Source organism: Fundulus heteroclitus, chromosome 11 (genome assembly GCF_011125445.2).
Source record: "Fundulus heteroclitus isolate FHET01 chromosome 11, MU-UCD_Fhet_4.1, whole genome shotgun sequence".
Classification (NCBI taxonomy): domain Eukaryota; kingdom Metazoa; phylum Chordata; class Actinopteri; order Cyprinodontiformes; family Fundulidae; genus Fundulus; species Fundulus heteroclitus.
The window spans coordinates 10,315,589-10,332,815 of record NC_046371.1 but is presented as its reverse complement, the minus strand read 5'-3'; the positions used below and the strand labels follow the sequence as shown (position 1 = coordinate 10,332,815).

General features: G+C 39.2%; 1 protein-coding gene across 2 annotated transcripts; it reads right to left on the bottom strand.

Moving 5' to 3' along the window:
- Window positions 1-1,839: 1,839 nt before the first annotated feature.
- Window positions 1,840-15,932, bottom strand: rabgef1 (RAB guanine nucleotide exchange factor (GEF) 1). Of its 2 annotated transcripts, XM_012881469.3 has the most exons (9): window positions 15,851-15,932; window positions 11,948-12,139; window positions 11,575-11,762; window positions 8,174-8,340; window positions 8,002-8,083; window positions 7,734-7,866; window positions 6,725-6,816; window positions 4,806-5,062; window positions 1,840-2,259 (listed from the first exon to the last, which is right to left on the bottom strand). In XM_012881469.3, exons 2-9 carry the CDS (start codon window positions 12,124-12,126, stop codon window positions 1,840-1,842), a joined length of 1,518 nt encoding a protein of 505 aa, XP_012736923.2. In that variant the 5' UTR covers window positions 12,127-12,139; window positions 15,851-15,932. The 2 variants fall into 2 exon arrangements, with proteins under 2 accessions (XP_012736923.2, XP_035998726.1); XM_036142833.1 differs by having other exon boundaries at window positions 11,575-12,139.
- Window positions 15,933-17,227: the final 1,295 nt, after the last annotated feature.

The following is a 17,227-nucleotide window of genomic DNA, read 5'->3' as shown; positions in this document are numbered from 1 at the left end:
CTTTGCAGTATTAAGAGGTAAAATACTGAAAATATGCAGAAATAATAATCTTGGACAATGTTTCGGGAATTAACAACATTCTTTATTTCCACAAAACACAAATGTTTTTGACCATTTATGAAATTTTTAACCAATATTTACATGATAATTACCCTTTTGTGTGATACAATGAAAGCAAAACCATCCTCTTAAACTGAAATAATTTAATTATTACATTTGAACAACACCTTTTTACTAAGCATTTAAATTTGTCAATGTCAGTTATAGTTAGTGCCATAAGAAAGTTTACTAAAGAGAGTTTTAAGCTTATTCCTTTGTTAAATTCTCCACTAAACACATATTTGACACTCATAAAAAGTCCAAAAGCAATAAATGATCTTTCTTTTTACAAATTATAATTTCCTAAAACAAAAGGAGCACTGACGGTTTTCACAAACATAATTTCAACCGTCATTTCGTAACATATTTCTTTTATTCTGCTTTCACTGAAAAAAATTACGTGGCACAGATAAATAAAACAATAAAAAAAAAACATACAAAATATTTACACAGGCTCTTTTAACCTGCTTTGTTTGACATGAGGTGTTGGTACAGCACCTGTAACCAGGATTTCTTACATATTTTTTATTTCATGAATCCATAATTTTCCAGGTTCAGAATTTGGTGATTTCTCTGTCAATTATTGGTTAAATTTTAACGTTTAAATCCAAAAGCTCAGTTTAAATCCACCCTGAGTACTTCTACAGTTGTCAGACTCTAAATGTGTGAATGGAAAGTTAAAATCCAAATATTGCGAGTGAGACAGGATATAAATCAGGCAGGAATCACCTGATATCTGCTCTATCAACTAAACATCAAGTGTGTGGCGTATCATTTTCCACATAGTAATGACTAAAGTGTTCAAGACTTAAAGTGATACATGAGGAAATAGCCGACCTGATGGCGACCACAATCTGTTTGGACCAACTCGTTTAAGGGAATTTGGTATTTTTAATTAGAAAGGAATAACATTTGAAAGTGTAATGTTTTTCATTCTAATTCTCTTCTTCCATGCCCAATCAGACCTGGAAAATAGATAAATTAAATTCCAATTTTTCAAAAAGTTAAGTTAGGAACTAAATTTCCCAAAACCAATGCGAAGAATGCCGCCCTAACATCTTTGTAGGACTTTGGGCACTAAAAGTATATTTTCTTTCTGCAAGATCACATAGTATCAGTGTTATAACAGAAATAAAATGACTTAAAAAAAAAAAAAGCATTTAAAATGCTATTTAAAGGCACCAAAATGAGTCAATAGAGTGTTATGAACAGTCAACGTTCTTGTGTTGGTTATTTCAAATTAATAGATACAAACTTGTTGTATTTCTGTTACTAAAAAGCTTCGGCTTAAGCTGCTTGGCTCATAGACTTACATCAAGTTTCAGTTCGCTAAAACTAAGTATTTGTACCGTAGTAACTACCTACAACCTAAACAACACTAAAGAACAAATGTTGTGCGTCAGCTTATGTGATTCTGTAGTTACAGACTGATGAAATGAGCCTCGGAGCTCATTGTTGAAGCTTTTCTCCCTTCTGGACTCACTGTGTGTTAGGGAATAAGTCTTATATTGGTTAAACGGCTAAACTGAAAGTTACATGAGAATCTAAACGTGGATGAAGTATAGTCAACCTGCTAAAATGAACTGACTAAACCCATTTTGAGTTCAAAGTGAAACAGGGTTTAAATGTTGGTGTGCGCTGGCTCCTAAAGTGCAGATCGGACTCATCCCAGAGCCGACATCTCAGCTAAGAAGGTGTACTCTAACTGAATATGAGGCGTTTCTGCGTCTCCTGCCCGATCTAACCGGCAAACACCTGGGGTTTGATGGGTGACGGCAGGTTTTCGTTGTCGACGTTGTTGGTATCGATGGCGGACACCTTGGAGGACTTGATCTCCAGAGGATATTTCTCCAGGATGTCGCGCACCTCCCGCTGGACACTCTCAGACCAGGAGAGCAGGTCGGCCTGGAGGCTCTGAGCAGCCTCCATCACGGCCTCCTGGCGGCTGCACAGACCCGACAGCAGCTCCAGGTTGTGGTTGAGCTGGGCCAGGGCGGGGTTGGTGACGGCCACGCCGACTCCCTGAGCGCCGTCGGGCCAGTCGCCCTCGGAGCTGCTGAACCGGGGCGAAGCCTGACCCGACATGTAGCGCTCAAACTCCTCCGGGGAAAGGTTGAGGGACTGAGCGTCTAGCTTCTCGATGAAGGCCACTGCACAGCACTGAAATAGAAAAAAACAAGTGTTGAAGCTGCTCGGTTCATAGCTACAAGCCCTGACAAGTAAATCAAGTAGATTTAAAAACAGAAGATCTTGAATAGTCTGAACTTCGAAGCCTGGCTGTTTTAGACGTTTCTCTGCTTCAACATCTCTTGACTAAAAATGGCTCATTAACAGACATGTACGGAACAAAATTAAAAGCTTAGAAGGCAATTCAGCCATTTGAGCTCAATGCGATTACAGCACAGCAATAATCTTAATTTGAGCATAAATCCTTACAAGGTCCCTTGACGGCGGCTCAATTCTTAAAGGAACAAAGGAATTTATAGTAAAATCAACCTAAATCATTCTCATCTGTCACCGGGGATGGAACATTCCCTCTAAACAATCGGTCCTCTCCATCAACAATCTCTTGGTCACGTTTTTCTCCTTTCAAAATTAACTACTTCGGTGCAGAGTGCACCCACTGAGCTATATAATAAACTGGAGTGCTAATCACCCGCTGTTAGAACGAGTCACTTTGAAGCCACCAGCCGCCATATTGGTACTCCCTATTTCCCCCCAGTAACTAGGGAATATGTGCGCTACAGCATCGACTAACGAGGATTTTCTCATGTTCAGGGGGGGCTTAAGACTTTTAAAATGTCAAATGCCATATACTTTTATGTTATGTTCTAAAACTATCAAGTACTGAGAAAGTCATGTGCTGAAATATTTTGCATTTTATTTATTTAAATATATATATGTAACATTTATAAATATATAAATAACAATATACATAAACATATATTTCCATATGTGTATACATATATATATACATATATACATACTTATATATACATATATATATATATTTAATATGAATAACATGTAAAATATTTCAGCACCTAATTTCCTAGTAGTTGATAGTGTTAGTACATCCACTGATTGTAGAATTACCTGTGAAACGTTTTCACTCAGCCAGAAAACTGCTTGTTGTTGCAACCAAATCCTGTGGGATTCTGTGAGAGTAGGGAGTAGCAAGATGGCGGCCAGTGACTTCAGTTTTTCGGCAAAATCAGCACTCCAGTGTATTATATAGCTCAGTGAGTGCACCCCGTGTTTACTTCCTGGTTCTTGAGCCAATCATATGAGAGTTCCCAGGGTTCCCAAAACAGCATTTGGTGTTTTATCTGGACAATAGAACAGCAGCCAGCAAACATGGAAGCCAGTAAGAGAAGCGGACCAGAAATAGAACAAAATACAGCATCATAGACTTGTCCTGTGTCGGTAAAAAAAAAAAAATCAGTGGAGCTTCACAGCAGCAACGGACCAATGAGGAAACGCCACAGGCTGCTGTCAGTGGCAGCAAGTTTTGCTGCAAATTGAAATACTAGGTGTAATTATTAATTATTGCTCTTTAAGTCTGGACAATCCAGTCCGAGATGCTTTATCCTCTTTTTTTTCCTCCAGGGAAAGCTTTGAGTAATTATTATTTCCTAGGGAAATTACCAAACTTCTTTTGCTGTCACCATTTTCTCCTGTCTTGTCGTTGTTGCTGTCTGACTCCATTTTTGATTTAGGAAATTCTGGCCTGTGCCTCTGAGCTGCCAAGGGAGTGACAGGTATCCTGAATTAACCTGACTGGATGAAGAATGGCAAAACGTGCTGATTGGCCACAGCTGCACCAAGCTGATCTTTAGGCAACCAATAAGAGACCAGCATAAAGTCACATGGAAGACAAAGTGTAAGAACCAACATACACACTTGTTTGTCCGGTGCCCCTCGCTATTGAAACAATAAAACTGGAGACTTACACAAAAAAAGGTTTCATAAGAGAAAAGATGCAATAATTGTTATTTTGTAGTTTACTATGTTTGAGCGATAACGCCATAGCTGCCTCCCCTACACTGCAAAAACGGATCTAAAAATAAGTAAGATGTTCTTAAAGTTAGTCTATTTGTCCTTGATTTGAGCAGGTAAATAAGATTATCTGGCAATGGAACGAGTATTTTGACCCCTAAAATAGGATAATTAGATATAATGCACTTGAAATAAGATGATGGAGATGAGTTCTTCCTATTTTAATCTTATTCCAATGGCAAATAATTTTATTTACCTGCTCAAATCAAGGACAAATACACTAACTTTAAGAACATCTTACTTATTTTTAGATCCGTTTTTGCAGTGTATAGGCAAGCCACCACTACCTCTAAGCTCTAAAAATATAATTTAAAGTCTCATTAACGTAACCTGTAATTTCTGAAAGGTGGTATATAAGTTCAAGGAAGGCCCTGAATGCATAAACATGGACATAAATGTTTTACTTTACTTTGTTTCACAGCCATACCTCCATCAGATCTGCTTTTGAGTATAAATAACTAAACTGCCACTGATGGACATGAGTTTTAGTTCGTCTTAAATTAATTTCATGGATTTCAGTTTCTCATAAATGTAAAAAAAAAAAGAAAGAAGTTAACCTCATTGAAGCAGTTTGTGTCTTGCAAACTGACTTTAATTAGAACTTAAGTAGGGCGGCGGGGGGGGTAAAAAAAGGGAAAAAAGCAGACCAGGTTGGTGAAGTAGTATCCGTCCTCTCCGGTCATCAGCCTGCTGGGGTTGCAGAATCGTGTGATGTATTGGATGTTGGACTGAAGCCGGGGAGGGTTCGCCTTGAGCACGATGTAAATGAGCGCAGGGAGAAAGTCGTCGGCGGAGGCGGGCTCATTCTTAGTGATCCTGATGGCGCTGAAGATGTGTTTACTGCAGCGGGTGATGCAGGCCAGTTTGTCCCGGGGTACCCTCTTAGAGTCCATCTCAATGACATCTGGAACAAGACAAGATAGTATGTTCTACAACTCTAAAAGGTACTTAATGTTGAGCTGCAGGGCAGGAAACTTTACATACTGACCGACGGACACATTTGAAGTGTTATCATTCTACTTGTATTTTGATATTAAAACTATAATTGCAATCACAGAGCATGACATCTAGGCATGCTTTTCTTTAATGAGAACATTCACAAGATTCACTAGTGTTTACCTCCTACTCCTTTCTTTCTCTCAACGCCTGTAACTTCTTCCTTTTATCAGCCGCTTTCCAGTTTTTAACTCCCAAATGTTTCAGAAATCTCAGTCAGTCTAAACCAAAGGTGTCAAACTCAAGGCCCGCGGGCCGAATCCGGCCCATCAAGGTAAATCATCCGGCCCTCAAGAGCCAAAAAAAAGGCACTTCATGTCATAAAGTAGAGGCATATATCCTTTTAAAGTGTATAAAGTGGCTAAAACTGTGCCTCCTGTAAGTGTAACTCACCCCAATATCAACTTTTTTTGCAGATAAACTGTATAAATTGGGCCTAAGGTTGCTACTTTTATGTTACTGTGCATTTTTTATATTTCTATGTGAACTGGAATGAAATTATGAAATGAAAAGTATCGTCAATACACGTGCAACCGGCCCTTTTAGTGACTTCATGACGCCAAAGTGGCCCGATATAGAAATGAGTTTGGCACCCCTGGTCTAAACCCTCTACATCAGGGGTGTCCAAACTTTTCGGTACATGGGCCAAAATTCTGAATTCAAAGGAACTCGAGGGCCAAAAAATTAACACCGATTTTTTTAAAACCAAAGCAATCATATTAATTTTTCACCTGCTTTATAAAATATGCTAATTGTAGATCCAAAATTAAAAAAAAAAGGGTTTTACTCATTTGTTGTATTCATCCAGTTTGGAAATTATTTTGAATAATTTAATTTAACAATAATAAACTGAACTCTTTTTGGTCTAGTAATATAAGAACAGTATTTGGATCAGTTGTTCTTTGCAAACATTTGCTGTAATTAGCCAATTTTAATAATTGAATTCAATGCAGATTATAATGCACCAAAGTGTAAATTTGAATAATTAAATATCATTGGATAGATGTTACTATGAAATTAAAGAGAATGTTAAAATGTGTGTTTATTAAAAGATGATTATATTATGTTGTACTTAACATGTTCAATTGTAGGATTTTAACTTTTCTGCAATAATTTTGCCCTAATTAAAAACTAAAATCTTCCATCTGCATCAGCCACTTATGCTGGTGGAACAAATCTTTCTTGAAATGCAGTTGAGGGGCCTCACAGAATCAGTACAGGGGCCACAAATGGCCCCCGGGCCGCAGTTTGGACATGCCTGCTCTAAGTTATTAAAACTACAGGTTAGCTTTGCGTAAGTTACAAAAAGTAAGCAGTCAGCGATAAAAAACTGTAATATATGGATAATGAAGCCAGATTCAGGTTCCAGAGAGTAAATGCAAAGTTTTGTGAAAGCTATTTTGGAACGTTACCTGTAATGGGCTGGTAATTATTATCTGTTAAGATCACAAGAGATTATTGCTTTATAATCATTTAAGCATTTTCTGAATATACAACCCAAAAGAAGTTCTCTGGGCCAGTTAAGGACAGCAAACCTTTGCAATAACAAACCTCCACCTCTGTCTCTCACCTGTTATGGCTTTGAGCACATTCTCTGAGACTTCGGGGATTTCTTCGTCCATGGACACACACAGCATCTGGATGGTCACCCAGTGCAAAGCCCTGCAAGACAGCAGACGGTCACGGTGTGTTCACCAGGCGCGTCGCTAACGCTCAGTTCTCAGTTCGCCCGTTTGTTACACTAGCTGTGGGGCAACGTCAGTCGGCTGAGGCCACAGTGTGTGCACTGCAAAAATAGAACTAAATATAAGAAAAATCTTCTTGAAATGAGAGTATTTTTCCTTGATTTGAGCATGTAAATAAGATTATTTACCAGTGGAATAAGATTTTTGCACTTAAAATAGGGACAATTCATCTCCATCATCTTATTTCAAGTGCTGTATATCTAATTATCTTATTTTAGGGGTAAAAATACTCATTCCATTGGCAGATAATCTTATTTACCTGCTCATATCAAGGAAAAATACTCATTTCAAGAAGATTTTTCTTATTTTTAGTTCTCTTTTTGCAGTGTGAAAGGAACGCATACACTGCAAAAACAGAACTAGAAATAAGTAAAATGTTCTTAAAATTTGTGCATTTTTCCTTGATTTGAGCAGGAAAATAAGACTATTTGCCAATGGAATAAGATTTTTGCACCTAAAATAGGAACAATTCATCTCCATCGTCTTATTTTAAGTGCAGGATGTCTAATTATCTTATTTTAGGGGTCAAAATACTCATTCCATTGGCATATAATCTTATTTACCTACTCAAATCAAGCATAAATACACTAACTTTAAGAACATTTTACTTATTTTTAGATCCATTTTTGCAGTGTAAAATGGCTCGGCTGGAAATGGCTGCCGCCAGAGGAGCTGCAACGACGTTTTCAGAGACGGCTGGAGATTAAAAACAAGCGAAACCTTCCCAGACTCGCGGTCGCAGACAACAAACCTATTTTACACACATGAATATTATTTTATAATACCTCCTGATATAAGGAAGGCACGGGCCTGTTAGGAGCCCAGAGAGCGCACCTTATTCTGTGCTGTATGGCCAGGTCCTTCTTCTCATCATCAGTTGTTTCTGGACAGAAGACGCTCTTATACAGACGGGTCATGATGTACTTCTCCACCTGGTCCATCACCTGCTCCACCGACTCCGAGGAGCCTGGAGAAAAAGATAACGGAGTGAGCGCCTGCTGGTGCTGCCATCTTGTGGTTGGCCCCGCTCGTGCCCACTGATTCGTTTAGAAATCGGCAGAAAACTATGCGCGTATGTTGGCTGGACTTTGACCGGGCAGACCTTTAAAGTGACCCGTCAGGCGGTCCGCCAAGCTCTGGTAGAAATCCTGAACACACTCCGACAGCTCATCGGCACCCAGGTCCTGTTCGAACGAGAAATTACAGAGTACGGGTGAGTTTTAGGCTGAAGAGACCGACAACTTCCCTCCCTCCCCCCACTGGCTAAAACGCACCTTCTTGCTCGACATGTTCATGAGGAAGGCCCGGCACTGCTTGTGGATCTCTCGGCCGGGTTTGTGAAGGTTCTTCAGGAACTCCACAAAGTCCTTGGACACTTGGTCCGTATCGAAGCTCGCGTGGCGGCTGATCGACGGACTTGGCGTCTTTCCCTCCGGGGATTCTGTCCGGTAGGAAGGACATGGGGGTGAATAAAAAAGTCACACTCTCTTCAAGTTGTGAAAAAGAAAGAAAGAAAAAAGCCTACACGATGCAATCATGGTAAAAATAAATGCATGTTTGGTGTTCAGCCCCGTTTGCTGTGCTGCGCCTAAATAAAATCCAGTCCCAGTCTCCTCAGAGGATGCCAAATTATCTAAGAGCGTCCTCCCCTCTGCAACACATAGCCTCATCTGTTCTGTTAAGGCTTCAGAGAACATTAGGGAACAAACAGCGTCACGAAGACCAAGGGACACAGCAGAAAGGGCGGGAAGAAAGTTGAGGAGAAGTTTAAAGTATAAAACACACATCTACACATCTCACAGAGGACTGATCAGTCTATCCTCTGATAATTGAGAGAAGGGAAGGAGAGCATTAATCAGAGAATCAACCAAAGACGTCTATTGTATCTGTGGGGGAGCTGCGGAGACCTACGGCTCAGGTGGGACAATGCGATGAAGGGGGCAAGTATTATAAAATCTGGGCTTTATGGAAAAGTGGCAAAATGAAAGACATTGTTGAACTAAAGCCATAACAAGTCCTGCACTGCAAAAACGGATCTAAAAATAAGTAAAATATTTTTAAAGTTAGTGTATTTGTCCTTGATTTGAGCAGGTAAATCAGATTATTTGCCAATGGAACGAGTATTTTGACCCCTAAAATAAGAAAATTAGACATCCTGCACTTGAAATAAGATGATTGAGATGAATTGTTCCTATTTTAAGAGCAAAATTCTTATTCCATTGGCAAATCATCTCATTTACCTGCTCAAATCAAGGACAAATACACAGATTTTAAGAACATTTAACCTATTTCTAGTTCCGTTTTTGCAGTGTGTTCATTTTTTTTTTTTTTTTCACGAGTGACGTTGGGAACTCAGTAAGCACCTGGAAAAAGGTGCTCTGGCCAGATGAGACCGAAACTGAACTTTAAGGGTCTACCCTGAGTACACCATTGGCAACGGTGAAGCATGGGGGAGGCGGTATCATGCTAGGGGGGGTGCCTTACATCTGCAGGGACAGGGAAGCCAGTCAAAGTTCACTGCAAAAATGGATCTAAAAATAAGTAAAATGTTCATAAAGTTAGTATATTTGTCCTTGATTTGAGCAAATAAATAAGATGATCTGCCAATGGAATAAGATTTTTGCACTTAAAATAGAAACAACTCATCTCCATCACCTTATTTCAAGTGCAGGATGTCTAATTATCTTATTTTAGGGGTTAAAATACTCATTCCATTGGCAGAAAATCTTATTTACCTGCTCAGATCAAGGACAAAAACACTAAATTTAAGAACATTTTACTTATTTTTAGATCCATTTTTTCAGTGTTGGAAGAAAATCTGGGCAGCACAACACTTGAGACTGGGGGCGGTAGTTTTACTGCTGACCCAAAACATACAGGCAGAGCTGCAGAGGAAGGGTTTAGATCAGTGGTCTCAGGCGGGAAGGACAAGGAACACTAGCTGCAGGACACCAGCCCTGGAGGACTTGTGTTTGAGACTACAGGTTTAGATCAAGGCATATTAGTTCATTAGAGTGGCCCAGTCAAAGTCCAGACCTAAACCTGGCCGTAGACTCTCTCCGTCCAGGCCGACTGGGCTTGGGCTATGTTGCAAAAAATTAAAAAGCTAATATTTCAGCCTGCGGATGTGCAGATCATGCAAAGTCATTGCAGCCAACGGTGGGTCGTACCGTTGCCCATCACACTTTCCAGATCGTTGTCTTTTTTTTAATTGAAACTAGTGTTGCACCGATACGATACCATTATCGGCCGGGGCCACGATCCAGCACTAAATTGGTGGTATCGGTATCGGCGAGTACCAACAAATAGGGCACTGATACCATTTTGATGTTTGTATGTCACTTAAACACAGCCTTCTCTCTCCCGACTAATATTATACATGTTATACAAGTTCAAGAAAGTTGCACTATTTTGGCATTCGAGAGCCAAAACTCAGGGTTTAAAAGAGATTATTCAATTATTAATGTAATTTTACTGTCTTACTGTTGCACTACTATTATACATGTTATAATTTCACGAATGTTGCACTATTTTGGCCTTTGAGAGCCAAAAGTTTATTCAACTGTTGTCACCCATTCCAGGTAGGCAATAAAAAGTTCTACTACCCAGCTTTTTATCACCTGAGGAACATTTCCAGGATTAAAGGACTGATGTCTCAGCAGGATCTGGAAAAACAAATCCATGCGTTTATATTTAGTAGAATTGATTACTGCAACGGTGTTTTCACAGGTCTGCCTAAAAAGTGGATCAGACAGCTGCAGCTGATCCAGAACGCTGCTGCACACGTCCTCACTAAGACTAAGAAAGTAGAGAACATCACCCCAGTTCTGAAGTCCTTACACTGGCTCCCTGTATCTCAGAGAATAGACTTTAAAATACTTCTGTTAGTCTATAAATCCCTGAATGGCTTAACACCTAAATACATCACAGACTTGTTATCAGTGTATCAACCCTCCAGACCACTCAGGTCTTCTGGCTCCAGCCTTCTCTGCAGAACCAGAACCAGAACTAAACATGGAGAAGCAGCATTTAGTTCCTATGCTCCACTGATCTGGAACAAACTTCCAGAAAACTGTAAAAGTGTGGAAAGCCTGAGTTCCTTTAAATCAAGATTAAAAACACATTTGTTTAAAATTGCCTTTGAATGTTCAAGTTAAACTGTTTTACTGTTTTCAAATGTTTTTTTTTCCTATCCCTACTTGCTTTTATTCCTATATTTTAATCATGTAAAGCACTTTGCATTGTCTCTGTACTGAATTGTGCTATATAAATAAATTTGCCTTACCCTAAGTAGTATGCAGTTCTTCATATATATACACACACACATCAATTTCAGACAGATTGTATCGGCCGATGCTGCACAGCCAGGTATCGGGTATCAGTATCGGGGTCAAAAAATAGCATCGGCGCAACACTAATTTTAAGCCATCTGTCATTTTCCTCCCCTGTCCTAATAAAGCAAGACTTTCTGGTGATCTAACAGATAAGATTGCATGATTATGGCAGGGACCTGAGGATGTCGTTACAACAATAATAGAACAAACAGTCACATCATGCTGTGAAAAGGACCAAGAAAAGCATAGTTTTGAAACCATCTCCGATCTTTTCCAGAGCAGAAACTCAGCCAGAGGATGTGAGGCAAACCTAGAAAACATCCAAACAAAGCCAGCTGCACCTTTCTTGGAAGAGGTTCGCGACGAGGGGCTGAAGAACTTCTTAACGGTCGTCACTTTGCGAGTCTTCTCGTTGGTTTTCTTCTCCTCGAACTTGGAGAAGGGGGCGAGGGCGGCGTGTCCCGCAGCCGACTGGGGGTCCCGCACCGAATGACTGCTGGCGTACGCCTCCTCCTCTTCTCTCTGCAACCTGCAGAACAAGAACGGGTTAAGGGGCGTCAGGGGATGAGAGGGGAACCGACCAGCGTTCTGTTTTAGTGTGTGAGCAAAGTTAAGCGGTTCAGATATAGAGACGCTCGGCATGCTTAGAGGTTTTTTTTCCCCTCTGGGAGGTTTCAGTGAGGCGCCAAACGCAGCAGCAGCAGCTGGCCTTACTTTTCTGCCAAGGCCCAGTCGTCCTGGATCTGCTTCTGCCGCACCCGCTGGTACTCCTCCCTCCAGCACTTGGAGCACAGGCCCTGCCACGCTGCGTTCCCATAGTAACCGCATCCCTTTTTGCACAGCAGGTCTGATTGGTCCACATGTATGCCCCGCCGCTCCGTCCGCTGACTCATAATGCTGGCCGACCTGGAACGGAGAATGCATCGTTTGTTTTATTATCAGCGCGTTTGTATGCGCCACCGAACGCCCGACATTATTGCACGGCTTTCACAGACGGGCGTCCCTCCGTCAGCTGGACATACGTGACCCACGCCTTGCAGTAACGACTCTGGGAACTTTTCAAATTAAGTTCATTACTTACATATTTTTTTAAAATCTGACTCCTAATATAACAACACGATGCGTCCTGGAGACAAACTGAGACCGCAGGATCTCAGTACATGGTGCAGTGGACAAGCAGGCGCCCCAAAATATTAGGATTCAGCTGCTTGGGGTTCGATTCTCAACCTAGGGACCTTTGCTGCATGTCCACCCTCCTCCTGTCTCTGTCTGCACTGCAAAAAGGGAACTAAAAGTAAGTGATATTCTCATTAAATGAGTGTGTTTGTCCTTGATTTGGGCAGGAAAATAAGATGATCTGCCAATGGAGTAAGATTTTTGCTCTTAAAATAGGAACAACTCATCTCCATCATCTCATTTCAATGCAGCATATCTAATTATCTTATTTTAGGGGTCAAAATACTCATTCCGTTGCCAGATCACCTTATTTACCTGCTCGAATCAAGGACAAATACTATCATTTCAAGAGGATTTTACTTGTTTTTAGTTCTGTTTTTGCAGTGTTTTTGAATAAAGACCACAAACAAATTCAAATAAAAGAAAATAAAATACTTGATTAAAATTGAGCGCATTAAATGTTGTCGTCACTGATATTAAGCAGGTTACTTTAAGGAGTTGTTGTGGATGCTGAGGCCAGTGGGCAGGAAGGATCTCCTGTAGCGGTCCGTCTCACAGCGGCTCTGAAGAAGCCTCTAGCTGACGACACTCTGGTGAATATGATATCTGTTACATCCACTCCACAACATGTGGAGTTTGATTAACAATACGTGATTCGCTGGAACCTCTTGCCTTGTTTAAATGAGACTAAGATTTGCTTTTTAACCAGCAAACACTCAGAGAAGGTTAGGCTTAAGTCATTATGTGGAAAATCCTCTGATGGTGGAGGGTCTGTGGTGCCATATGGCCTTCTTTGGTTTCTCATCCAATGGCCCTGAGCTCCTTGTAGGGCGCCACGATATTTCCAAATATGAAAATAAAAAATCTATAGATTGTGCAAATTATTCATGGTTTTTGAACACATAATTTATACTTTAGGGAAGTGGATTCCCTGTGATTAGTAAAGCCTGCTCCTTTAATAACCTTGATTTGTTGTTTGAACACACATTCCAATGAAATTCATCCTCTGCATTTAACCCGTTCCTTGTGTGGTACCCTCAGACCCTCCTGCTGGGGCTGAGGGTCTTGCTCAGGGACCTGGACTGGAAGCCTGTGAGACTCAAACCCAGAACCTTGCAGACTTTCCAGGAAGCAAACACCCTGCTCTCTAACCACTAGGCCACCACTCTCCACATGACGGCAGCTGAAATGAGCAGTTTCCATCTACATTACCAGTAAAAACACACCTTTTTTAATGAAGAATTCAAATTATAAAATATTTTTTAGTTATTTCTTTTTTTTTTTTTTTACTCACTACACTACTCCTTTATGTAGTGAGCTTGGTAGTTTTGAAGTCAGCACTGTGTAACATAGAACAAAGAAAAAAATATATATATACACATACATACATATATATATATATATATATACATACATATATATATATATATATATATATATATATATATATATATATATATATATATATATATATATATACATACACACACATTTTTTATTTATTTATTTATTTTTTCTGGTGTAGTTTATGTTCAGTCTCAGGTTCACTGTGGTAACATATAGAGGGTGTTCATTTAGTGACATCTAGCGGCGGAGGTGCAGATTGCAGCCTGCTGAATAAACGCTTTAGAGAACAGTGACATTTTTATTCGTTGTCTTCCTCCTTTTCGCAGCTGGCTTAGAAAACCGTTGTCGGAAATGACTAAATAAAAAAGATTTAACTTCCCCAAAGTTGCTACAACATTTTTAGTCTTAAATACACGCTTTGTTTCAGGAAGTGAAGATTTTTAAGAGGAAATGGAAATTTGTTGGAATTTACCAGAATTGCTGTTAGGACAGAAATTATCGACTGTTTCCCCTCTAGGGGATATTATTTTAAGAGCCCCTGCTTAATCAACCGTTTAAACGTCCATCTTGCCTTCTGCTTTGTTTATTGTGGTCATGTGAACGCCGCCCAATCCAGAGGATACCAAACAGCTTTTATGCTTCACACCAAAGGTCAGAAGAAAGGTCTGAGGTTCAGAAAACGTGCTTTAAATTTCCCCGACAGCTTGACTGAAACCTACAAGCAACCATTTGGTTTGACTTTATCTTTATTAGTTCAAGCTTAACTACACCTAAATAAATAAACCTAAATAAAACATGGCCACATGAAAACAGTAAAGTTAATGTAAGTTTCTAGCGCTTTAATATTTAGGCACCAGATATAGTTAAATGTGATCATTTATGTAGAGTTCCTGGTTCCACTGAGTCTACATAAGGAATATGGCTTTAATGTGTTTTTTTTTTTTTTTTTATCAAATTAAGTCTGCTAGGTTTGGATTTTAGGATTTCTTTTCTTTTCTTGAAATTGTTTCTCCAAACTACTTTAGCACCAATGTGGGGGAAACAAAAGAAATACACTTTTCCAAAGTATGGTAACATTTTGGGCGGTTAGTGATGAGTTTTGAGCCACAAGTGGAATGTCCTTGCAGTGTTTGCACTTTTATCGAAAGCTTTGCACTTTTATTGTTCTGTTTTATGACGATGTCTTATTCTTGTTTAACTGAATCTGATCTTAGCTTTTCTTTTATCTTCTGGTACAAGAAACTTTCCAGTGAAAACAAGAATCATGTGCAAGGCATTGTAAACTTTTTTTTTTAACTTAAGAAATGTATATGTATTAATTGGAGTTGTGAGTGAGATTGTGCTACTACTGCAATAAAAATGTACTTTAGGCCTAAAATAAATGGTCTTAAATAATAAATGAAGTCCACAACAGTCTGGGCTGCCTCGCATCGGCTGTGGAGGGAACCTCAAAAACTGATCCAGATGGTTTAGGCAATAAATATTTGCTTAGTAAATCTATAAGACTTCAAATGGAAATGGCATCCAAAGTGTGTTGATTCTTCTGCCCCATTCCCCATGTAAATAAGTAAAGATGGAATAAATATAAAGCCAGCCAAAGCCCAGGTAAACTCTGTCGAAAATAAATAATAATAAAATTAACATAATATTAGCAACACGTTGCATTTTCCAAGCAGTTGCTTGCTTTGCTGTTAAACGGTGATTTAATGAAAATGTTATTACACTTTAAGGGCACTTAAAGTTATAGCTATCACGCCATTGAGATTATATAAAGTCCCCGCTGTTTACAGCAAACTGACAGGTGTTCAGTTTAGCCGCGATCACCATTTAAACGATAAAGAGCCTTTTTCTTGCTCCTCGAATAAGCATAAATCCTCCATCAGTCCATGTAAGCCCTCTGTCTGTGTTAATTTGCTCATGTTTTGGGTATATTTCCATTTACACTGGACGTTTAGGCGGCTAACAGATTTAGCTTCCATTTAACAGCAACCACTGAGTCCCACGGCAGCTCACCGCTCTCTCCTTTAAGCCTGATCGCTTGTATTTTATAGGAATTAAAACGTTAAAAAGCCGCTGATCCGCCTTGGTACTCACCTGTTAGGTTTTCACCGACGAGAACCAGGAACAACCTCCTCTGCGTCTCTGCTCGATGACGGTTTGACGCTCCAAAGGTGCGGGTAGTGACGTAATCACGTTGGACTCTCAGTAACGTCTGTTTATTCGTCGAAACGGCTTTTTTTTCTCGTTTGTTTGTTGTTTTATTTTTATTTATTTATTTGTTTATTTATTTATTTTTTAAATAAGAAACCTTGTTTACAGGCAGGTGGTGGCCGTTGCTGGTGTTTTTGCCATGGTCCAAGTTTTAAAAGTGTCGTTTAGTGACGTCACGAAACCGCATCCAACTATCCTGTGACTGACGTAAAAGACCGAGTTCGTACGAAACTCTGCTAAAAGAACATGATTTTATTTTCTTTTTGTAAATAACAACAACAACAATAATAATAATAATAATAATAATAATAATAATAATAATAATAATAATAATAATAATAATAATAATACAGTAAACTCGGCATTCATAATCATATTATATACTTGATTTGTTATAGGTTCATGCATTTTCTTCTTACTAGGTCCTATACACATATTACATTGTATATTTGTATGAGAAAAACTAAGCCAATTTGCATAAGCTGTGTAAAAGCTACGCATACTTTTCTCCTTACACAAGCAACAGCTGCTGTACTGACAAACAGATCAATAAGGAGTGTGCCCGCGTAATAAAGCATCCCACCTTGGTAGCTGAGATGTGTGTTACGAAAATGCCAAGAACTTAGTACATCAGCAAGGATCTGAAGTAGTACTTGCTTGTCAAACTAGGAAAACTTCTGACAACTTTTTACGTGTAATTAAAAAAATTCAAGCAGAGCTACTGACTTTAGAGTTTAGAAATAAGCTGGGACAGTTAATTTATCAGAGGGAAAGGACTGTTCTTATTTACAGTCAGGTTAATGTTCAGGCATTCTGTCAAAATGCCAGTTGGGTTAGTAAGAGTCCAGTGTTTTCTATTATATTTAATGAAGGCTCTCGAGTTTGTCTTGAACAGTCTTTTTTAAAACCTGTTCTTGTTTTATGAATTTTTTTTTATTTCTAAAAGGGTTATAACCCGTTTGGGGATTTCTGTTAGGATGACAAACAACATTTCTCACAGAAATTAAGAACAGCTAGAACTGAATGGAGAGAAATCAGAGGAGACGTGGAGCAAAATGAAATGCTAAAAAGAGCATGACACAAAAAAGAAACTCAGGGAAACAGAAGGAATACAAAATGTACAAAGGATGAACTAAGAATATAATCCACACAAGTATGAACTGAAATGACACCAACCAGAAATAACATGAACAGGAACATACAAAAACTCAAATGATTTAGGATACATAACAACAAAGAAATACAAAAGAAAATCAAAGT

Coding starts and splice junctions, on each gene's coding strand:
- rabgef1 (XM_036142833.1), bottom strand. CDS start 12,061: ATGCGGTTACTATGGGAACGCAGCGTGGCAGGGCCTGTGCTCCAAGTG. Junction 5,063..6,724: donor TGTGCTCAAAGCCATAACAG/GTGAGAGACAGA, acceptor GTCTTGTTCCAG/ATGTCATTGAGATGGACTCT. Junction 2,260..4,805: donor GATACTACTTCACCAACCTG/GTCTGCTTTTTT, acceptor TTTCTATTTCAG/TGCTGTGCAGTGGCCTTCAT.